Raw genomic sequence first — 23,261 nt, 5'->3', positions numbered from 1 at the left:
GCAGCGCGGCACGCGCACAGGTGAGCCTCACCTGCCCAGCTGACAGTCGCTGTCCGCGTCCTGCGGCGTCACCTTCCTGTGGTGGAGCAGCCTCCTGCGGAGAGCAGCCGAGGACAGAGTCCCAGAGGCCAGGCACTGCTTTTTCATCAAGGCCAGCGAGGACATGGGACTGGTGCGCCAGCGGTTTGTCCGTCCGTCCCTCACGGTGTCTGGACCGAGTCCGAGCGCGCGTGCCCGTCAGCAGCCGGTCATCAAGTCCCCCACGAGGGCGAGAGGAGAAACCCCGCTTCTCAGGGACAGAACGGGTAGGAGGGGTGCGCGCGCGCGCGTGTGTGCGCACACGTGCATTTCGGGGCGGTACTGGTTTCACAGCTTCTAATGAAAATTAATTATCCTGCATGTCTGTCGCAATGAAAACAATAGTGGTGTAATAAACACAAAAACAAGCAAACAATCAGGACACAATCCTCTGGCATACTCTCTCTCTCTCTCTCTCTCTCTCTCTCTCACACACACACACACACACACACACACACACACACACGCACACACACACACACGCGCGCAAACAAGAAATGCATCTACAACTTTAATCTCTATTTTAGAAACCATTAAGAAGTAGTGACATAGTCAGACAATTAATAGAATAATGAACAAGATCTTAACAACACGCTCATATTTCACTGTAGGACAAAATTCCGTTAATAATGTTTCCTCCAACTTTCCAACCCAACAGATTTAATTCTCTCTGATTAAAAGAGAATAATAGAAGCACTCAATTAACCTCAGAGAGTAAATCTTGATGTTTGATTCTTGAATGAGATCAGAGTCAGACCATTTCACCAGGTACTTCGTGGTTTCTCCAGTCGCAGCAGTCTGTTTGTCTTCAGCTCAGCTTCAGCGTCAGACAGACTGTCCCCTGCTCATCTGTTGCTGCCAACTGAATCCAGTGGATTCGATCCTGAGCAAGCGCAAGGATGAGAGGGGCCCTGTTGTCGGAGAACAACGTTGTATTGTGTTGCATTGAAGGACCAGACGGAGGACGGCGCTAAATGTATTGCAAAGTCGCTTAAGTTAAGATTAAATTCCGTTATCTAAATTACCGGTAATCACAAGTGAATGCAGGAAAAAGGAGACTTATCCAAGATGGCGACCACACTGATAAGAGCTCGGTGTTATCAGCGCGGGAGCCATCTTGGATGAGTCCCTTTGTGCGTCCAATTGAATTTAGTTCTACTGAGGAAGGTGTCTCGTGCTGAAATACTTTGTGTTTTGCTGTTTAATAAAGACAGACACATGGCAGGGCGTATTGATGGATGTATCAATGAAATATTTCATATTTACTGAACAGACAGTTTGAATGTTGAAACTCTCTCTCTCTCTCTCCCTCTCTCTCTCTCTCTCTCTCTCTCTCTCTGTTTTTTCTTTTTTTTCTTTTTTTTCTTTCAGGTTAAAATTGTAAAAATTGCAGCTTTTATTTTTCCCAGAGGTGGCTGACTTCAGTGGATGCTAAACCTGACGAAAAGAACTTGCTGGGAAGAAGATTGGAGGAAGATGAGACTAAATCTTGATGAGAGACACTGACGCTGGACCAGAACAAAACATTACCAATAAACAAGTATTTCATATTTTTAGTAGTTTATAGTAGTTTGTAGATATGCAGATGGTTTTAATGAGACGGATGTTGCGTCTGAGGCTTTCCTGTTTATGGTATTTATTATGTTGATACTCTGTACAATTCAAAATATAATATAAAATATGATAACTAATATGGAAACAGCAATATGATGATGATGACAACAGCAATAATAATCATAACAGTGATTATAAAATGTAAATATAATAACAATAGTAAATATAATAATTGTGATAATAATAGATCTAACAATGAAATATAATAATGATGATGACTGGAATCATACAGTCATATTTTCAATACCAATCAAATACAATATACATCCTTAAACCAATTCTCTCAATAAAAATCTCAATCAGCCTGAACAGTTTATGAGTTCGTTTCGTTCTGTGTATGTGTGTGTGTCCTCCATGTCGATGTTTATATTAAACTAGAAAAGAAGTTGAAAACTGATCGATTTATGATCACTTCTGTTGAAACACATGCGAGGCCTCCCTCTGCAAGATGGCCGCCAGGCAGGCATGAAGACTCACTTCCGGTCTGTGGGCGGCACCATAGACAGGGCAGCAGGGTCCACGAAGAAGAACGCTGCTTCCGGTTCCGTTGGCGGCTGCAAAGCGGCAAATACAAGAAGCGTTGTCAGGGAAGGAGTCTATACGGAGTTTTCCCAGAGCTTTGCCGGACTTTTACGGTGTCCACCGGTGTCTACCGGGGCTGTGTGTCCGTTCTCAGTGATGGAGACGCTGTTCAACAGGTTACTGGAGGTTGTTGTGCGGTGTAGAGACTGTGAGGACAGGTACGAGCGAGCGAGCTGCTTCAAACTTCCACTTCATTTATACTCTGTAACCACAAATCAGCCGCTTGTTCCCGAATGGAAGTGTGTTTCACTTCCCCTCCTCTTTTTAACGGACTTTCTGTTTTCCCACAGGAAAGCGAATGTCCGTGTGTCCATCCAGCTGCAGCTGACAGGCTCGAACCCGAACCCACACCGGAGAGTGAGTGATCCAAATGACACGATTAACGCTCATTAATACGATTAACGCTAATTAATGATCCAAATGACACGATTAACGCTTATTAATGATCCAAATGACATGTTTAGAGCTCACCAGTGATTGAAATAGCATGTCTAAAGGGCATGTGTATTCTCTGTGTGGCAGGACCTGGTGTTGAAGCTGACGGATGATAAAGACCCGTACTTCCTGTTCAGCCTGTCGGTGTCGGAGGAAGACTTCCAGAGGTGAGCTCTGCTGGAGGCTGGAAGTGTTTTCAGGCCGTACTTGGCTCTCACTGCTGTGTGTGTGTGTGTGTGTGTGTGCGCGCGCAGTCTGAAGGTGCAGCAGGGCTTGCTGGTGGACTTCTCCGCGTTTCCACAGAAGTTCATCGACCTGCTGGAGCTCTGCTCCTCCGAGCAGTGTTCGGACGCCCCGCGGTTCGTCCTGCACCTGACCTGTCAGTCACCGGAGGGCCCCGCCCACTTCAGCGTGGTGGAGACCAACGCCTTCAAGCACCTGAACCACCTGTCGCTGCGACTGGCTCCGGGCTCGGACCGGGACGTCCGGGACCACCTGGCTGCCTGCCTGTCCGCCGTCAAAGTGTGACCACTCACCGTTCACTCTCCTCCTGTCAGAACTCGCCTGCACCTTTCCCTCGGAGGTCGAACGCCGTTTGTTTCCACGTTTCAGGCGGAGAAGCAGGCGCTTGATGTGAAGCTGAAGAAGACGGAGGAGGACCTGAGTCGACAGCTCAGCTACGCTCAGCAGGTTCTCTAAAGACACCGAAACAGTTCAAACATGTCCGCTTCAGTTTCAAAACGCCTTCCAGTAGGAGGAAATGAAGAAGTGTGTGTGTGTGTGTGTGTGTGTGTGTGTGTGTGTGTGTGTGTGTGGGGACAGACTCTGTGTGAGCGGAGTAAAGAGTTGGAGAAGCTGCGCTCAGACTGGACCCATCAGACCAGCTCGCTGTCGAGTCGCCATGCCGAGGAGCTTCAGTCGGAGAGAGAGAAGAGCGCCGAGGTGAGCCGACCCCCCCATGCCCCCACCCCCCACCGAGCCAGGCGTCTCTGGAAGCAGCTCACAGCGCCCTCCTCTGGTTCCAGCTGCAGCAGCAGGCCGAGCGGCTGCGTGAGGAGCTGCAGAGCCGCCTGGCCCAGCTGGAGGAGTCCTGCAGAGATCTGACCCGGGACAAGTACCAGCAGGAGGCGGCCCTCCGAGACCTGCAGACCAAACTGCAGCACGCTGACCAGGAGAGCCAGCGCTGGAAGCAGCAGTGCCAGGCCGCGCGGAGGGAGAACGGCCAGCTGGACTCGGAGCTGCAGCAGCAGCAGAGTCTGGTGGTCCGGCTGCAGACCCGGGTGGCCGTCCTGGAGCAGGAGAGCCGAGACCAGCAGCAGCTGATGAAACGCACTCACGACGTGCTGGAGGCCACGCAGCAGCAGAAGGTTCGCTCCAGTTAACCACGTGAACCGGTCATTCACCTTCAGCCAGCTGCGTTCAGCTGACCGCTGCGCCTCTCCTGCAGGAGTCCATGAAGGAAAACGTCGACAGCAAAGCTGCTCAGACGAGGAAACTGGAAGCAACGGTGAAGTCGCTGTCAGAAGAACTGCTCAAGGTGCCAGATTCAACTACTATGTTCAGTATTAGCTCTTATGAGTCATTTCTCCACCGTTAAAGATGCAGAGGACCCAGAGTCCATCCCTGAGGAACTCCAAACATCTGCTCAAATAATCAGTACATCAAGTGTTATGTCTGCCTGATTATTCACAGTGTCTTTCTGGGGCAGAGCTGAGCACAGTGACCGTCCTGTATCAGACTGGCCAGAGCGATCAGTGTTTCTGACGTTTGGTTCCAGGCTAACGGGATCATCCAGAAGCTGCAGGCCGAGGTTCGAGCTCTGCTCGGAAAGGTGAAACTGAAGAACACTGTGACGGTGTCGCAGGAGAAACGGCTCCAGGACACGTCGCAGAAGCTGCAAAGAGCCGAGCAGCAGCTGCACGACCTGGAACAGCAGCTAGCGGACCGAGACCTGCAGGTACCTGCTAACGTTAGCATGGTTACCACGGCAACGCTCCGTCTTCATGTGCGTCTGTGTTCCAGGTGGAGAAGCTGAAGGAGCAGCTGGACGGCACCGTGCAGAAACTCAACGAGAGCCGAGACGTGCTGAAGACCAACGAGAACGGTAACCCAGAAGGCCGACTCTGTGGCCGCTCCACGGTTTGAGTCCAGGCTGACGGAGGCCGACTCTGTGGCCTCACTACGCTTCGACCCAGTCACGTCTGGGGAAAAATGCTTGAAGCAATAAACACTAAAATGGTGAAAAGGGTTACAGCCGTTGCAGACGGCGGCTCGTTTGACCAGGTGTCCAGCTGTGTCCGCCTGACGTCCGTCTCTCTGCCGCAGTGATCAGCTGGCTGAACAAGCAGCTGAATGAGAAGCAGCTGCAGAAGTCGTACCTCCCTGCAGACGGACCCAGACTCCCGCTCACTGCTGCTCCCCTCCAGGATCACTTCCTCCCTCCGACAGGAGCACCAGCTGCACACCACCCAGCTCCAGCTCCACCTCCGCCTCCAGCAGCCATTCACAGGTGACTGCACTCTTCCCCCACTGTAGCGTTAGCTGAATTTAGCATTGTTAGCGGTGTTGAGTTTGAGCTGCAGTCTCAGGTTTACTGTCCAGTGTTCGCAGGTTTCCTCTGTTCTACTGTGAAGCTACGAAACGGTTTAACACTTCATGAAGGTTGAGTTGACAGTGAGTGCAGGGTTTTTGTAGGATTCCAGACCTCTGAACTTGATCTTTGTGTGAAACTGAATTGATGATGGATGTTTTTTGTGCTGCAGCAGAGACTCTGGAGGTCTGGATCCAAAGTACTTTGAAAGGAGGGACGATAGCATTCCTGTCTACGGTCTCTCGTCTAATCTGCTTCACAAAGGTGCTTCCCATCAGAGATGCTACTTCGCTGCTAAGCTAACGGGCTGACAGCGCTCAGTCGGTGACCTTTTCTCGGTCTTTGTTTTCCCAGAGTTGCCACAGCGGGCCAAGTCATCGGCTTACTTCTCAGCATGAATCCAGGCATCTCCGGGCTCGTCTGAAAGTTAAATGTATTCCAGGGTGTGTTTTTATTGTTGTGGTGTAGCTAATTTTTACTCGTGTAGAGAATATTCTAATAAAATCCTTTTATACTCTGCCTTCTGACTGAAAACATTTATGATGTGAAAACTATTGGTTCTAACAGAATCTTGAAGTTCAGAACCTTATATTTCATGACTGCTAATGCAAAGTTTAACATCCTTTTACTTTCCCGTAACATTAGATTTTATTAGCCAAGGCTAAAGACACTTTACATTTAACTCACTGTAATTTTAGCAGGAATGCTAGTGGTGCCACATACTTACTGTGCTGTAATGTTAGCGATGATGCTAAGTAAGGATGTTCACCTGGGGAGATTCGATCGATTTTTGATTGATCAGTTATGGGCAAATGCAGCCGTTTGTACGTCCTGCTCAGCAGAACATCCATAAAGTCCGTCTTCTTCTCCAGTCCAGCCTGTTTCAGAAGATCGTCTGCTGAAGTCATTTTGGAGGATTTGGATTTTTGAGCGGTAAATCTGACATTTTTCAAACATCCTGCATCATCATTGAGGTTTTTAACAAATCTTTTGGAAATTGGTAGAAAATTAAATGAAGGATTCTACTTTGAGATGAAGGAGAACCTCTGACCTCTGCAGTGGTGGAGGAAGTTCTGAAGTAAAGTACAGATAGCCAGCAAAATATACACTTCAGTAAAAGTAAATACCGCACTGACTGTTAAATGTCAAAGTATTAAAAGTAGTGACACAGTGGGTTGTCTCCTAATGCCTAGGCCTGTATTTCAAAATAAAACACAGCGTGGAATCATGTTGCCTGTTAACATCAGAAATGAACAGGGTGAGCAGTAGTACAATGACCTTTCCTCTCATACAGACAGCAGGTGGCGCTGTGGCTTTGAGTCAGTCTGGAACCTTTCAGCTGTTCATGGCAGCTGGCAGGTTTTCTGGTGTGCAGCTGAGAAATAAGTCCTCCTCCCGTTTCTGACAACCCCGCCCATTTCAGTGTTTGACTCCACCCACATTGAGCCCTGCCCTGAATTGCCCCCAGCGGTGACGGGGTGTTGAGAGCGTGCACGTTTCCCAGGTGGAAATAAGGTGTTTTAGAAACGTAATGGAGTAAAAGTCAAAAGAATGCTCTTTATTTTTTACTTAAATAAAGCACAACTATGTGAAAAATGTTCTTAAATACAGCAACAAAGTATTTGTAGTCAATGTAATATTCCACCACTGCTTTTGCTGGCCCCATACCAAGATGGAGGCACTTTAGACCTTGACAGGCAACGTGGCATCTACCTATAACATGTTTACAGTAAGCAGCATTAGCAGTCCAATGACGTCCCAATCTGCCCCATGCATCACTGACAACCACTGAAGGCCAGGTGGGTCAGGGGTCAGGGTTAGGGTTTTAGCCTCCAGGTGTTACAGAGGGATGGTCCACAGCCTTTTTCACCACGGACCAGTTTTAAGATCCTCCGACTGACCGAAAGGAGTTCGAAAAGACTTCAGTGAGGGGTTAATGGTGTATTTAACAAAGGGTTAATCAGGAAAGAAACAATGCCAGAAGTGATGTGTTTTTCAAAATAAAACTTTATTTATTCCTTATTCACACTAAAACAACCGGGGTCGAATTGGGGAAAGTATTGTGGTCGGTCGAAAAGTGTGACGAGAAGATTCCTGTTGCCGGAGTTCCTGTACTCTTATGATATCGTGATGTGCCTGTTATCACGTGATCCTGTCCTGTTGTCAGGGAGACCCTGCTCAGGTCAGTTCATCTCCTCCCTGGAACCTCAGCCAGATTTATCCTGTGACGCCACAACATGGACTCTGAAAACAGGTTTGTGGTGTAGCTGAATCACGACTGCACCTGCAGGACCTCGGGCACCGGGTAGGGGCAGACTGGGTGCATGGTGGGGTCGGCGTTGGGCTCGGCGCCCGGGCAGGCGAACACGTAACCGGAGCCAGCGGAGCGTCGAGGACTCGGGCACGAGGGCTCCTGCTCTCCCGGACCAAGGGGAGTGAAGTTCTGTTGATAAGAGGAACACATCAGGGTCAGCCGTCAGGAAAACACACCTGCTGAAGCTGCTGGGGGCGGGGGGGCTCACCTTCGGGGGGAAGACTTCACAGCTCAGACTGAGGACTTGGTTGTCCCTGGTGGCGTAGGACAGGTGGCAGAACGCATGGTGCTTTGGACAGAGAGGACACAAGATTTAGAAGTAACGCCCTCTGAACAGCTGACCAGAAGACCTGGAATCATCACAGTTTGGTACAGCAGCGCCCTCTGCTGACCTCAGCCACAGGCACGAGTAAAAAGCGAGGAAGATGAGTGTCTTTCTGTCTTTTGACGACTTACAGCTCTGTCGGTACAGAGGGCATCGCAGGCCTCCGGAACAATCCTGGTCCCCCTTGGGCAGTTGGTCTCCTTCAGGACGAACTCCGAGTAGTACATCATCCCCATGGTCATCACGTACTGCAGGGAGGAAACACGGAGGACGTTACTGACCGGGCCCCGAAGCCAGTCTGGACGGGATCCTTCACACGTGGCCCATCAATACCCCAAGAGAGATCCGGCCCACGTCCTGCAGCCCGTACAGATGCTGGTTGGAGGTGTTCTGGTTGAACTGCGACACGCCGGCCAGGACGCCTCGGATTCCCGCTTCGTCACTGAGCAACAGCAGTTTGGGGCAGTCGGGGCAGATCAGCATCATCTCCTCAGCGGAAGCCGGTTCTGCACAAGAACCCAAGAGATGGTGAAAACTGGTAAAAACTGATGGAAAGTTGCATTGTGGGTAGCGTCGGGCTGTGACGACACCCACCTTTGCGCATGCTGCAGCCATACTTGGCGACTTTGGCGTCTGCTCCCTTGACGCTCAGCAGAACGGTGCAGTTGGCTGCCACGGCCTGCAGACAGTCAGGGTGTCAGAAACTGGAAGGGGGGAAGGGGGCGCTGTTGAGTGTATGCGAGAGTAGACGAGTTGGTAAGAGCTCCTCACCGATGTATGGATATTTACTTTAAAAACACGCTTTTTTCATTATAACAACCTTCAGATACTCATTGGGTACTTTTTACTGAGTACCGCTGAGAATGCCGCCCAAAAGACCACAAGGAGCGAGAAAAACGCCCGAACTTGCAATGCAGGATGAGCCACACGCGGATAGCATGCTAATGCTAACTGGGCTACAAGTTAACCAAGCTCTGGAGACCACAGCGATCCTTGCTGCAATACAAGAAATGAGCGACAAGATGGATGACAGATTTAACTCGTTGTAGACGTCTCTGAAAGACAATCAAGCCACTTTGCTGGAGCATGCCACTGTAGTACTGAGGTGGAAAACATGAGCAGTGAGCATAATGCTAGGCTGCACAAGCTACAGCAGCAGGCAGCTGTGCTTGGGGCTGCTAACAAGGCTCTTCAGGAGAAAGTCATTGATCTTGAATCACGGTCCAGACGTCAGAATATTTAAAATGTCAGCCTGTCAGAAAATATGGAAAAGGGGCAGCCTGCTGAGTTTGTTTCCCAAGTGTTTCCCACCTTGTTTGGCAGAGATCGATTCCCAAAGCCAGTAAAAGTTGATCGTGCGCATCGGATGGGCAGCCTGGCAGCTATCAGTGCTAACAGGCCCCGGGTTTTGATTGCGAGGATTCAAAATGCTCGGGAAAGGAACTCGTTTTACAACTTGTGAAGCAACAGGAACCTTTCATGTATCAGGGCAAGCATATCCACATTTTCCTGGATTTTCCTGCTGAGGTTATGAGACGACGTCAACTTTTTGAGGACACAAGGAGAAAACTGAAGGCAGCTGGAATACGTACAGCATTCCTCTATCCCGCATGCCTGATCATCACCCATGGCAACGTTACGTCCAGGTTTGATACCGCGGAGGAGGCGAAGCGCTTTGCGGACATTACATTGCCAAGTGTGGAAGTCGCAGGAGAGAACTGAACTTTAGCAGGCTCTGTGGTCTGTGAAGGGACGTTTTGAGGCCACGTCAGTGTGGGAGCTCAGGTTACAAATTCTTAGGTTTCAAAGTTTACACATTTACATCTGGTTGTTTACATAAATATATTTGTTTGGTGACTGTTTGTTACATGCCATTTTAGTAACTTTGAAAGTTTACTCTAGTTGCGTTTTGCTCAAATAACTTGCTATATGGGTGGGGGGCTGGGCGGTTAGTGTCAGACAGCTTAGTGAGTAGCCAAGTACTGTTGATTCCCCTTTGATAGGATGTTAGATTGGATTTTCATTCCGCTTTGTTTGGCAAAGAGGGGTGGAGGGGTTGAGAGGAGTTTGTACACGTTTAATACAATGTTTGTTTTTTGTTATTTTTTATTTGTATTTGCACAGGCTATCTATGTGCTCTGGCCCTTTCCAAGTATCTAAAGTTGCAATTTTTTTATGTCTAGAGTCAGTAGTGCCAGGGGAGGGGTCACTGTGGTGAGTTGGAATGGAAAAGGTTTGGGACATCATCTTAAACGAGCTAAGGTTTTAAAATCTTTGTCTTCTGATGTAATTTTTTTTAACAAGAAATCCATGTTAGCCCATCTGAACAAGCTCGATTTAAATGCAATTGGGCAGGACATATATTCCAATCCACTTTTTAAAGCAATGCTCGTGGGGTTGCAATTACAATTAAAAAGAATATTGCCTTTCAACACATTAAAACTATAAGCGATAATTGTGGTAGATTTCTGATTGTAACTGGTCAGTTAAACTCTACACACGTTACATTGGTCAACATCTATGGCCCAAATGTGGATGATCCTGTTTTTTTTTGTAAGATTTTTGAAAAATTAGGTGACCTTGATAAACCTAAATTAATTATTGCTGAACATTACATTTAGACTGGCATCTGGACAGATGCTCTGAAAGGCGAGTAGGACCCACAAATGCTTCAACAACTTTAAATAGTCTTATTTCCTCTATAACTTAGTAGACATTTGGTGATTACAACACCCTACAGATAGAGAATATTTCTCTTTTTCAAAATTACATAATTCTTACTCACGTATTGATTTCTTTTTATTAGATTCAGCATTTCTACCAAATGTCATAGACTGTAAATATCATAATATTGTATTAAAGGATTATGCCCCTACTAGTGTTATACTGGATTTTAATGTGCCTAGGCACAGACCTATATGGAGGCTGAGACCCTCACTGAATAATGAAGTGGAATTTTGCAATTATTTTTCTTAAAAAATAGGGGAATTTGTGCAAAAATAATGAACCCATTGTATACATGAATCAGACAGGATTTATTCCAAATCTATTTTCTTCCTTTAATACAAGACGAGTGCTTGATATTATGTATTATAGGTTTGATAAAGACTGTAAACTGTTAAAAAAAAGACTGTAAACACGCCGTTTTATTTCTAGACGCAGAAAAATCGTTTGATCAAGTGGAGTGGGGATATCTATTTAAAGTACTGCAAAGGTTTGGCCTAGGTGAATCCTATATCCCATGGGTGCAGCTGGCGAACCATAATCCCACCGCCTCAGTTGTGACCAATCAGGAGAAGTCAGAACCCATTCCTCTTGAGAGGGGCTCCCGCCAAGGGTGTCCATCGTCACCTTTATTATGTGCGCTCACCATTGAACCGCTGGCCCTTTATATAAGAGAAAGCCCATTGATCAAACCAATTCGTATAGGTGGTGTAGACCATAAATATCACTCTATGCTGATGATATTGCCATTTTTGTGTCTGACGCCGACTAGTCTGTTCTTCATCTACTTAATTTGATAAACTCTTTTGGAGCTGTTTCGGGGTATACCATAAACTGGCAGAAAAATGATTTAGTTGCTCTTGGGGCTGACATGGATCCTACGTTTGTGGCCTCAACTCAATTTAACATTACAAGACTGTAAAATATCTTGGAAGAAAAATTACTAAGAATCCTAAGTTATTATTGAAGCAGAATTTTGCTGAGAGATTAAATGCATTGAAAAACAACAGAAAAAATGGAGAACATTACCCTTATCAATGATTGGAGGATACATTTGGTGAAAATGGTTTCTTTGCATTTGTTTCAGAACATTCCGTTATGCATCCCAAGGTCACATTTCAAACAGACTGACTCTGTTATTTTAAATTTTATCTGGGGATATAAGGCTCACAGAATATCGAAGCAGCATCTACAAAAACCAAAGGATAGTGGTGGCTAAGCCTTCTGTGCTTTTTATGCTATTACTGGGCTGATAATTTAAAATTCAATGGCATACTGGCAAAAGAATCTAGTCTTGGATACAACAGTTGTACTTCCCTCCTGGTTATCAATCGAACGCAGTTTAACCTCGAAAACATCTCTTGAGGCTATTCTGTTCTCGTCGCCAAGACTAGCAGGCTTGCGCAAAGGAGAACATTTTATTTTGGCTAACTGCCAAAAAAAAATCTGGAATAAATTAGGAAGTTCTGTGATTTTACAAATTCATCTGTACACGCTCCCATATGGCATAACCACGCTTTCCCTCCCGCATTCACAGATACAGTTTTTGAGGAATGGACCCGTGTAGGTATCAAAACTGTAAAACATCTCTATATTAGCATGAGGACCATTTCACCAATTCCAAGCCTAAAAGTCACTTTTTTTGTTTTTTACAGGTTAGAGATTACACAAGACAGAACTTTTCATCTTTTGATAACCTCCCCGAGGAAATTTCACTTTTTAAAATTTTACTGGATTCCCCAGAAGCCAAAGGTGTAGTATCAATGTTTGTTAAACTATTTCTGCAAAAAATCTCTCAACCCACAATGGCAATCAAGTGATTGTGGGAAAATGACCTCAATATAGACATTACGGATGATATTTGGAGACCTTCATCACTGTTCCATCAACGCGAGGATGCAATTAATTCAATTTAAGGTCATACACCGTCTACATTATTCCAAGGCAAAGTTGATCAAATTATTCCCCCAGTCTTCCCCTGTCTGTGGCAGATGCAAGGTTGCTCAGTGTGAATTTGCACATCAATTTTGGTTATGTCCGACTCCAAAGTTTCTGGTGCTCAGTATTTAGGTGGTACTCAAATGTATTTAATATAAATTTGGATCCTGGCCCTGAGACCAGCCTTATTTCGTTATTCTACTGTCGTGGAAAATTTAGACAATAAATTAAATTCTATGTCAGCATATGGTATGGTCGTTGCCAAACAATGTATCTTGAGGCTTTGGAAGTCAGACTCTCCTCCTTTTGAAATGTGGCTTCGTGAATTCACCGGAATTTTACACATTGAGAAACTGAGGCATGAGGTGTCACGTAAATCCCAACAATTTCATTCAGTATGGAGGCCAGTATTAGAATAATTGACACTATAGGTGACCCCTAAATGTAAGAGCAATTTTGACTGGATAGTATGGATTAGAAGGATTGGTATTTTGCTATGTAATATTTTTGGTACCCTGTTGCATGTTTTTTTTTTTGGTTGTTTTTGTCTTGTCTTTTTTGTTTTGTCTTTTTCTTCAAGGCCAAAATGTTTTATTTCTTTTTCTTTTTTAGTAACTTGACAAGTCAACAGTTTAATAATGACTGGCATTGTCTGTTTTTGTTTGCAAAATGCCTTGTTGTGAATATTGTGAAAATTCAATAAAATTCAATTAAAAAAAAAAAAGAAAAAAGAAACTGGAAGGGGGCGGGGCTAAAGGTGTGGGGCAGTTACCCAGCTGGCCTTTCCGCGGTATTCACAGTCCTCCGCCGGCTTGGTGCTGATAAAGGAACACTCCGTCTCTCCGAGGTCGAGCTGCAGCTGGATGGTGCAGCCGCCGTCCGCCTGGAACCCTCACAGACAGAAGCTCACAGCGACCGGCCGTTTCTGAAACCCGGCAGCCGCTCCCAGGTCTGACGGGTCCGAACGGGGTCAGGGTTAGGAGCCGAAGTGTGCACAAGTGCCTCCTTACCAGCTCCATTCTGCTGCTCTTGGTTTCCATGAGTCTGAACTTGTAGCCGTGGTCCTGCTGCTCGTTGATGTGCCGCACGGCCATTTTCGCCGCGTCAGGGAAGCGGTCGACGCTGCAGGTGACGGGATCCTGGGAGGCGCAGAGCATCGGCGCCACGGCCAGCGCCGTCAGGAGAAGGAAGGCAGTCATGGTGAGGGGGGGAGCAGTGCAGCCGGCTGCAACGGCCACGCACATTTATACACATACACACACACACACACACACACCCCTGTTAAAGTTTAACTACCATCAGACAGAGCAACATGTTGTCAAGCACCATCATCATCATCATCATCATCATCATCACCCTGCTGGGCTTCATTCACCTCACTTTACAGTTCAAGTCAACATTTCCACAGCCCTCACATGACCTTTGACCTGGACCGTCTGAGACACCAGACTCCTTTTTAATCTCACTTTCAGTCCAACCGCCAGCGGGAAGCAGCACCGGCCCCGTCATCTCCGCTCTGGTCTGCGCTCAGAGAGCTTTTCTCGTTTTGGTCTGTGTTCTTCAGAACTCTCCGCTCGCTGCTGCAACAGTGAAACTCTCACCTGTGATGAACAATCAAATCTAATGTAAAAGTTAGAACCTCTGGAAAAACATTTAGCCATGGATGAAAAAATAATTTAAAAAATTGTAGAAAAGAGGTAGAATTTGTTGTGAAAGGTCATCAGAATTCAGGAAAAGAGTCTTTAAATGTGATCTGATTTTGTTTGTGTGTGCTTTTCTGACTCAACCTGCGGTTTGCTCAAGAACAACAAAATGATGATGAAAGGTGAGTTTGGCAGCTGAAGATGCTGCCAAAACACACAGACAGTCGGCGATAAGAAGAGGAATCAGGAACCTTTGGATTGAGAGGCAGCAGCAGCTCAAACACTTTGTTCCATCTGGTGCCCATTTGTGTTTGAGAGCCGTGGTTTTCAGTCAGCGGACTCAGTTTGGTTTCCCTTTTTTATCACTGTTAGATAGAAAACACAAAAAAACAAAGCAGCAAGTTCACTGAACCTCAGACCTGCAGGAAAGTGAGATTTGTTCTGCCATAAGTCACCATGATCCATAAGCCCAAACTAATAATCCACATACGAAAAAGTTTGGGCACTCCTGATCATTTTCAAGATTTTCATTTATAAATCATTGGTTGTTCGGATCAGCAGTTTCAGTTAAATCCATCACATAGCAGACAGTGATGTTTGAGAAGTGAAATGAAGTTTACAGGATTAACAGAAAGTGTGCAATAATTACTTAAACAAAAGCAGGCAGGTGCATAAATTTGGACTCCCTTGTTGTTTTATTGATTTGAGAACCTTTAGCACTAATTACTGGAACACAAAGTTTGTTTGGTAAGTTTGTTTGACCTGTGTATGTAGGTCAAGTATATGAGAAAGGGTATTTCAGGTGGCCAGTTGGAAGTGGTTCTCCTTTTTGCATCTCCTCTGAAGAGCAGCAACATGGAGCCTCAGCACGCCTCTCAATGAGCTGAAGACAAAGACTGCTCAACATCAGGGTTTAGGGAAGGATACAAAAAGCTAGCTCAGAGATTGAAGCTGTCAGTTCCCACTGTGAGGAACATGTTGAGGACATGGAAGACCACAGGACAGCTGTAGTTAAGGCCCTGAGTGACAAGCAGAGGCGAAGGATGGTGAGAACGGTCAGACTCAACCACAGCCCGGCTCCAGAGACCGACAGCACGATCCTGCTGCAGATGGCGTCACTGAGCATCGTTCAACTGTTCAACATACTTTGCACAAGGAGCAGTATGGGAGAGGAAAGCGGCGGAAGCCTTTCCTACGCTCAGCCACAAACAGAGCTGCTCGCTGCTGAGGCTCATGTGGAGAAGCTCGCTTCATGTTGGAATCAGCTGCTGTGGACTGATGAATGTAAACTGAGTTATTTGGACACAAAAAGGGGCGATATGCCTGAAGGAAGAACACAGCATTCCAAGACAAACACTTCTACCCTCAGTAACATGTGGTGGCGGTCCCATCATGCTCTGGGGCTGTGTGGCCAGTGCAGGGACTGCAGTCTGGTTAAATTTGAAGGTCGCATGGATTCCAGTCAGTATCGAACAATGTTCAAGACTCAGTGTCAAAGTTGACACTGGATACTTCAACGCGACAATGAGACGAAACACTGCTGAGGCTCTACTGAGGCGTTCAGCAGAGGAACAACTAGAACGTCCTGGATCCGCGTCTCCGTCCCCGGACCTGAATAGTATTGAAAATCTGTGGTGTGATTTAAAGCGGCTGTCCTGCTCAGAAACCATCAAACCTGACTGAACTGGAGACGTTTAAAGGTCAAAAATACCTTCGACCAGAATCCAGACCCTCACTGGAAGCCAGAGGAAGCATTTAGAGGCTGTTATTTCTGCAAAAGGAGGATCTACTATATATTGAAGACATTTTTCTGTTGTGGAACCCAAATTTATGCACCTGCCTCCTTTTAAGTAATTATTGCACACTTTCTATTAATCCTATAAACTTCATTTCCTTAATCCTATAAAGTTCATTTCACTTCTCAAACATCACTGTCTGCTATATGATGTATTCAACTGAAACTGTCGATCAGAACAACCAATGATTTATGAAGGAACATCTTAAAAATGATCAGCAGTGCCCAAACTTTTTCAGACCACTGTTTTCTCTCACACTGAATCCCATTTCACCCCTCAGCCCTCCCCCTTGGCCCTATCCCTCCGTTCTGCGCGTTCACGTGGAGGGTAGGGGTGTCCCGATTGTCATTATGATGGAGGGGTCGGGGGAAGGGGGAGGGCTGTTCACCCCTCCAAAAGGAGATTCTCCCGAGGTACACTCCAAACGGAGGGTATGATCCAGTGGCGGCCGGTGGCGAGGGGCGCTTGTTTTGTCCGCCGACATCGCGACTGGCGGGTGGGGTTAGTTCACTTCCTCATTGGCGGGAGCGATCGTTTCCACACCTGCGCATTCCAAACACAACAGATAGACGATTATTTTCAATAAACTGGTTTCTTCAACACCGCCCGCCTGGAATGCGCGGGTGTGGAAACGAGCGCACAATAATATAATATAAATAGAGCGCACAACAATATATTCTAATATTCTACCCAGATTAGACCAAAGAGGAGGTTCAGCTGGAAGAAGGAGGTTAAGTTTTTGATTTCTGATCAGCTGATTTGTTGATGTTGCTCATCAATAGGGAAGGTCTGGAGGCTGCTGCGGTGAGCAGCTGAGGGGTGAATTTCCAACATTAAAGGCAGACGGGTTATTAGTTAAAGTTGAATTCTGACTTGCAGCGGCTCCTGAGGGACGGTTAACAGACTCAATCAGACAGACAGTATTAGCCAGGCTGGATTTATTCTAACCATCAGCATCAACCAGGTTTGATTTATTCGAAGCATCACTGCTGGTTGTGTTTGAACCAGTCCACTCAGACTCTGCTTCACTTCACCCAGACTGGAGAGGATGATGGGACGTAGAGCAGGCGGTCGACTCAGCAGCTCTGTGGACATGTTTCCTGTCTCCTGATGGGAGACGCGACACACCGCCAGTCTTTATACGGTCAAGTCTATCAGATGAGTGTGGGGAAGACCGAGGCCTCGGTGGCTGCAGGACTCCTCATGTGGTGGCGAACAGCGTCAGGAGTCCTTTGGCGAACGACACGATCTCGTTGCCCCCCAGTTTGGACTCGCCGTAGACTCGGTCCACGAAGGAAATGGGGACCTGTTGTCAGGAGGAACAGGAACACGGTGCTCAGTGGGATTGTGGCTTTGAGCTGAACCAGGACCAGGAGCAGGACCAGGACCAGGAGCAGGAGCTCACCTCTCCCACTGTGTAGTTGAGCTGTCTGGCCCGGACGATCATCTCCATCTGGAAGACGTAGCCTTTGGAGACGCAGCGCTCAACCAGACTCTCCAAAACCTCTTTCTTATACAACCTGACGGCAGCAGGACAGAGAGCTCAGAGAAGCCAGCGTGCACGTTTACTTACACACACACACACACAAACACACAGGAGTAAATCCTCAGACAGGAATCTAGAATCTCACCCTGGATTTAATGAAGTCTGTGACTCGGTGACTCTTCATCCTGTAAATACTGTGAGGGTTTTGAAGACCTGACATTTTCCTGCCTGAATTCTCTTTACTTGGACTAAAACAGTTGGACTTCTGGATTTTTGTGCAGTTATACCTCTGATCTACACCCCTCTAGTTTCTCCTTCAACTAAAGCATGTTTGACACAGCTGATTAAAACTGAAACACATGGATTTTTTTAAATGCATGTCTCTGTTCTCACTATTTCATTTGAGAATTCTTGGTTATTTTAAGCAGCTGCTGGTTAATAGAAGAGCCTGTGTTGGACGCTATTAGTGACTCTGATCCAGAATTCTCTTTGTTTTAAAAATGCAATAACAGTAAAGACAGTTGGCTTCACCCAGTCACTCACCATGAGTGGAAATATCTTATCATTCATATTTTATGAAAATAGCCACAAAAAAACTGTAATTCTGCAAGAGGACATAAAGTTTATGAGCATTATGTAGCGACAGAAAAGCTGTGGGTGGATAAACTGGGGTTAGGAGCAGAGGACAGTTGAAGATGAGTTGTGAGTTTACCTGAAGCTTCCTGTGAGATCTGAGGCTCCGGGTCTCAACAACACCTGGGTCAGAAAGTTGGCCCCTCGACTGGAGGGAGGAGAGAGGAGAGGGAATCAGAGTCTGTGTCGTCTGGATGCAGGTACAGAGCCTCGCCAGAGCTACCTGATGAGCTTCCTGCGCAGGTCCCAGCCGTACACGCCTCCGTTCCCTCGGTACCGAGTCCCAGACACCAGGTCGTAGTCACCCTCTCTCTGCTTTCTGACAGTGTCGGACGCCATTAAAAGAACATTTATAAGAATATGTCCACTTAAAACCAGCCAGAAATACAAAGCCTATACAAGAAGATTAAACACCTACTCAATAAATTCTGGAATAAACTTGGGCTGAAAAGAAAAAATGACAAATATGAATATGAAACTGTTACAAATATGGCATGTATGTCATTTGATGATAAGGTGAACGCAGAGCTCCACCCACATGGTGAGAAAGGTCTGCGTCCATGATGATGATGAAGTTCCCCGTGGCGTGCTTCATGCCGTGGATGTAGGCAGTTCCTGAAGGATGAAGTGTGAAGACATCAGCGGCTGGCAGAACACATCCCGGCTCCCCTCTCCCCTCTTTTAAACCGCTTTCATCTTACCCAGTCCTAATTTCTTTGCCCTCGGTCGAAGAAGCTGAAGAAGAAAAAACATGGTTTTAATTTGAAAGACAAGTCAAAATGCCCACCACCTTCTGTCAGCCTGCCTCCCTGGATCCATCTCAGTTTTAATACCAGACAAACACACAACCCCATAGGTCACTTGTGATCACTATCTTCATACAATTTATTGACTTTTAAAATACTCACTATTTATATAGATTTTAAAATCAGAAGGGTCTTGTGGATGTTGGTATCCGGTTACGAACCTGTCTGTTTTGATCCTTGTTGTTCTTTCACTGAATGTGGGCTACTGAAGACTAGAATTTCACAGTTTTGGAGTAAAAGTCGACCAGCACTCACTATCTTGTCTTCTCCATAAATCCCCTGCAGCTGCTGAGCGATCTCCAGTGTCCCGTCTGGGCTCCCGTCGTCAATGACGATAATTTCATACTTGTAGCCACTGTGAGCAAAAATAAACAAACAAACAAACAAATAAACAAATACAGAGAAACGCGTTTAACAAAGTCACACCAGGACTAAGCAACACTAAAGCATCATTAATCGGAGCAGCAGGAACTGGCTGAGTTGAGGTTTCAGTGACAGATCATCACAGAGGCGCATTAGCGCCAAGCTAACGTTAGCATTAGCTCACATTAGCGCGGCGGGCCGCCGGAAACGCACCTCTCACCAAAATACTTCACCAGAAGCCACACTATCAGCGGGAGGTTCTCCCTTTCGTTGTATGTCGGTAACAGGACGGAGTATTTGTCTCCGTTGTCTCTGCCTGGGGTTGAAGTTTTTCGGCTGGTCATATTTCGGAACCTGAGTTCACGCGCAGCTTACGGGGAAACAACAGCCGGTCTGCGCTTTCAAAATAAACCTCTGAGAACGTATTTGATACTAATGGTGAAAGCATATAAGTGCAAAGCGGGAACAATGCTCTTATAACGGAGGGGTATTGTGCGGAAGTGACGTAAGCAGAAGCCCTCTCTCGCGGGAAATGACGTTAGTTCAAACTTGTGAGAGCGAGAGCGCTTCAGTTGCAATTTTTTTTTTAATTCGATTAGAAAAAAATTAGTCTAGTGCCAAAAATTACCATATTTAAATATCAACTGTGTGGATTTTTTTCCAGAAAAGATGTAATAATAATTCATTTCTAAGATATTATTTTGTCAGCTCAATATAACCTGGAACAAAAAAGAAAATCCTCAACTTCAAAGACTGTATCCCAAATAAAATTGTGGTTTCTCAGACTGAATTCCTTAAATTTCCAATCCCCCCAAAATATAAAGAAGTACATTTCAAAATTCTCAATGAAATTTACCTTTTAAATGAATTTATCCGAAAACTATTCAAATTTGATGTAGAAAAATGTCACCTATGTAAAGACCACTTTCAGACAACAGAGCATACATTCTTGGAATGTACTACAGTCCAAAAACTTTGGATCTGTTCATCAGTGGATGACATCCAGCTCTGTGAACATAGACTTATTCACTTTCCAAAACATACAGGTTGGTGTGTTCCTGAAAGATTAAAGATTAAAAAAGAATTTTGGGTGAATATTATCATTATTGTAACTAAATCTTATGCACATAAATCCCATATGGCAAAGTCTTCCCCATTACGGCCTGCTTTGAAAAATGATCTCTAAAAGTATAAAGAAGGTCAACAATGTCCAATCTATAAATAATTTGTTTTCTAATATCAGAATAGAAATTCTTATCATCCCCTTGTTTACTTTTTTGTATGTAGATGTACATACTCAGTTCATTTTTTTTTTTTTTTTTGCTGCTGTTGTTTTTTGCTAATATAACTAATTTGAGATGCCTCCTTTTCGCTGAGATATCTGCTATGACTAACCATTTGGAGGTGATAAATATCTGCAAAGTTAATGTAAATGTATTGATATTATTTTGTGATATTGCCATTATTGTTTATGTTCTATTTGTTCATTTGTTCAATATGTTCAATGAAAGAAAAGCACTGCAGCTCATGGGATGTTTCTTGGTTTCTTCTCACGTCTTTGGGATCTGGACAGAGCGAAGAATCCCCTTCCTGTCTGTGTAGAGTGAGGAGAGTGTAAACAGCGGCAGCAGGAAGCAGAGGAGGCTCACGTCCAGCTGTGTGTGATGCTGGATCTTTACAGTCCGAAAACTAAATTGTGTTTCTCTGTTCATGAAGCGGGATCGTTTGGTTACATGAACATAACAGGTGGCACCGCCCGTGTTCCAGGGCAGGCCGCGCCTGTCCGCACATGAATGTCGCCAAGCGGCTCTTCCAGAGAGCTTGCACAGAGAGCACTTTTCCTGACAGCAGCAGCCGCCGTCACCCTTCCGTCTGCGGCTCAGCCACACACCACCGACATCCAGAGACACGTCTACTATAACATGAAGATCCCAAGGTCAGGGCCTCCAGAGCCATGGCGGACTACCCCCATCAGCTGGTTCCAGATGAGAGGACCTGCAGGACGTGTCCAGGAAGTCCGGAGTTAGAGGAGGCCGTCCAGATCACAGACAAAGCCAGAATCGTCAGCATGGGCGGTGTAGTCCAGGGTGCGTTACACTTGGTGTTTGGTTTCCACAGTGTGTTCAGCTTGTTTTGAGTCTCCATGTTTTGTGTTTCTCTGCATTCTCGATGTGTCGACCTTCAGCCAGAGGTGTCCGCAGTGCGCCCTGACCTACCGCTACCAGGAGTGGGCAACTTCAACCACCGGCTCATCCTCACAGTGCACCTCTGCCTGTACCTGAGGCAGAACCTCCAGGTGTGTGTGTGAGACACCGCACCGTCACCCCTCAGACCTGCTCCTTCTCGGTGTATTCCGTTCATCTGCACATGATCAGCCGAGGATTCTTTGACGGTGAGTATTGATTGATTACTAGAACCCACTGAGTGGTGCTCTGCACTCCTGCTCTGCATGACACTGCCTCGGACGGGACACTCGCAGAAGCAGCGCTGTCCTGAACACAGAGTTTGAGAAGGAGGGCTTGGAGTCGGGGCCCGGTTGATCTCGCCATGCAGGTTTATCAGAGAACGGGCTGATGGGGCAGAAGGTACCTACACACCTCAAGGCTCAGTTTTCTGTTGTTGTCAGTGCGATGCAGTAGATTAACACTTCAGAGTGACATGGCCTCCTGCCAAAAGTCTCGTCTGGATTACATTACATGTCCTCCTCCAGGAATCTGCTGTCTGAAAGCTGTGCAGAGCGTTGAACCTAGATTCAGAAGGATCATGTCTGGACCTCGTCAGCCGGCTGAGAGAGGACAAGATCAGCAGGCCGGAATATGACAAGGCGCTTCATTCCATCCAGGGCGTGTCTGGTGAGACCAGGAACTCCTGTCTTAAGGCATACATGGAGGTGAGGCGCCTCTATGTAGGGCTCTGGGTGACATGTTGAATTTTACATTACATTGACATCTTCCTAAAATCCAACACTGACCAATACGTTATCATTTATACTGATCAAACTTTCTGCATTAAAGGGGAACGGTTGTTTTTACAATCTGGACCTTATTTCACATTCAAAACAACAACATTTACTCACCCGTTTGACTTTCGTGTGATTTGCAGTTGGTTCGGAGATAATTAGATGCTCCCATATCCATATAACGGCAGCGGGCGGGGCACCGACATGCAGCCGTTACAGACGCTCTTTTCTCTTATGTTTGTTGTGAGGTGGTAGATACATGTAAATTTATTAAGTCAGCATCACTTAGCGCTATTGGGAAGTCTGTAAACCGGCTAGATTGAGCAACTCTCCGGGAGCGCTGAAGCGATGATGTCATCACACTGCGCCGTGGCGCACATTCATTCTGTTTGTTTACATGGAAGCAGCGTCTCTGCTCTGCGGTCAGACCACGGCATCTCGATTGGCTTTTTTAGGCAGTCAGAGTTTATTTTCAGCCGGTTGCAACTTTGGTACAATGGTTCCAGTGTGCATATATCCTGGTTGTGAAAGTGAAATGACCAGCTGGACGTCACTGAGCTCACAGGCTCCCACTTCGTGACCGGGATTTATTGAAGCTATGGCTTATAGCGCTCAACATGGATCCCAGCATCAAAGTTCAAACTTTTCGTTTGGATTATCGGGTGTGTAGTGCCCACTTCACATCTGAGGACTTCTTCCCAGTTCAGGAAAGAAATGAAGGCCAGAAGATCCAGAGAATGAACCTCAAAAAAAATGCCATTCCAGCGGCTGCAGGAGGAGGACAGGTCGAGGTAACGTGATGCTAATAATATTCATTTTTTTTCTTTACTAATGTCTAGAGTTGGCTAGAATGTTATAAACTTGTTCCTACACCTCATGAGCAACAGTGTACAGAATATTTTACTGTTTATGTACAACTCTTGTCATTGACAGATATACTTGTATCATCCTTTGTTGTTGCTCAAATGAACTAAA

The 23,261-nt window shown here is 46.1% G+C and overlaps 3 protein-coding genes across 3 annotated transcripts; 1 reads left to right on the top strand and 2 right to left on the bottom strand.

Moving 5' to 3' along the window:
* Window positions 1-2,256: 2,256 nt before the first annotated feature.
* On the top strand, window positions 2,257-5,777 carry sass6 (SAS-6 centriolar assembly protein). The gene is made up of 13 exons (XM_030119825.1): window positions 2,257-2,432; window positions 2,565-2,631; window positions 2,797-2,876; window positions 2,964-3,231; window positions 3,322-3,399; window positions 3,532-3,651; window positions 3,735-4,076; window positions 4,157-4,246; window positions 4,487-4,666; window positions 4,732-4,813; window positions 5,035-5,218; window positions 5,472-5,563; window positions 5,654-5,777. Exons 1-13 carry the CDS (start codon window positions 2,371-2,373, stop codon window positions 5,695-5,697), a joined length of 1,689 nt encoding a protein of 562 aa, XP_029975685.1. The 5' UTR covers window positions 2,257-2,370; the 3' UTR covers window positions 5,698-5,777.
* Window positions 5,778-7,571: 1,794 nt separating this feature from the next.
* Window positions 7,572-13,799, bottom strand: LOC115407477 (antihemorrhagic factor cHLP-B-like). Its single transcript, XM_030117822.1, has 7 exons — window positions 13,611-13,799; window positions 13,373-13,483; window positions 8,533-8,617; window positions 8,272-8,444; window positions 8,070-8,186; window positions 7,822-7,902; window positions 7,572-7,742 (listed from the first exon to the last, which is right to left on the bottom strand). Exons 1-7 carry the CDS (start codon window positions 13,797-13,799, stop codon window positions 7,572-7,574), a joined length of 927 nt encoding a protein of 308 aa, XP_029973682.1.
* Window positions 13,800-16,971: 3,172 nt separating this feature from the next.
* dpm1 (dolichyl-phosphate mannosyltransferase subunit 1, catalytic) lies at window positions 16,972-19,791 on the bottom strand. Its single transcript, XM_030119846.1, has 9 exons — window positions 19,541-19,791; window positions 19,220-19,319; window positions 18,860-18,893; window positions 18,697-18,773; window positions 18,577-18,602; window positions 18,382-18,477; window positions 18,238-18,306; window positions 17,445-17,559; window positions 16,972-17,345 (listed from the first exon to the last, which is right to left on the bottom strand). The coding sequence occupies exons 1-9, from the start codon at window positions 19,669-19,671 to the stop codon at window positions 17,241-17,243; spliced, it is 753 nt and encodes a 250-aa protein (XP_029975706.1). The 5' UTR covers window positions 19,672-19,791; the 3' UTR covers window positions 16,972-17,240.
* Window positions 19,792-23,261: the final 3,470 nt, after the last annotated feature.

The sequence above is a fragment of the Salarias fasciatus genome, chromosome 20, assembly GCF_902148845.1.
Source record: "Salarias fasciatus chromosome 20, fSalaFa1.1, whole genome shotgun sequence".
Lineage (NCBI taxonomy): Eukaryota > Metazoa > Chordata > Actinopteri > Blenniiformes > Blenniidae > Salarias > Salarias fasciatus.
The sequence above is the reverse complement of the archived record's forward strand: the minus strand, read 5'-3'. Positions and strand labels throughout refer to the sequence as shown.

Bases quoted from the DNA above. Each gene is read 5' to 3' on its own strand.
- sass6 (XM_030119825.1), top strand. From the start codon at position 2,371: ATGGAGACGCTGTTCAACAGGTTACTGGAGGTTGTTGTGCGGTGTAGA. The intron at 2,632-2,796 runs GTGAGTGATCCA...TCTGTGTGGCAG, and splicing joins ACCCGAACCCACACCGGAGA to GACCTGGTGTTGAAGCTGAC. The intron at 4,814-5,034 runs GTAACCCAGAAG...TCTCTGCCGCAG, and splicing joins GCTGAAGACCAACGAGAACG to TGATCAGCTGGCTGAACAAG.
- LOC115407477 (XM_030117822.1), bottom strand. From the start codon at position 13,799: ATGACTGCCTTCCTTCTCCTGACGGCGCTGGCCGTGGCGCCGATGCTC. The intron at 8,187-8,271 runs GTATTGATGGGC...TCCTCCCTGCAG, and splicing joins TGGGCCGGATCTCTCTTGGG to TACGTGATGACCATGGGGAT. The intron at 7,903-8,069 runs GTAAGTCGTCAA...CTCTGTCCAAAG, and splicing joins CCCTCTGTACCGACAGAGCT to CACCATGCGTTCTGCCACCT.
- dpm1 (XM_030119846.1), bottom strand. From the start codon at position 19,671: ATGACCAGCCGAAAAACTTCAACCCCAGGCAGAGACAACGGAGACAAA. The intron at 18,774-18,859 runs GTAAGATGAAAG...TTCATCCTTCAG, and splicing joins GGCAAAGAAATTAGGACTGG to GAACTGCCTACATCCACGGC. The intron at 18,478-18,576 runs GTAGGTGTTTAA...CGACACTGTCAG, and splicing joins TTTATTCCAGAATTTATTGA to AAAGCAGAGAGAGGGTGACT.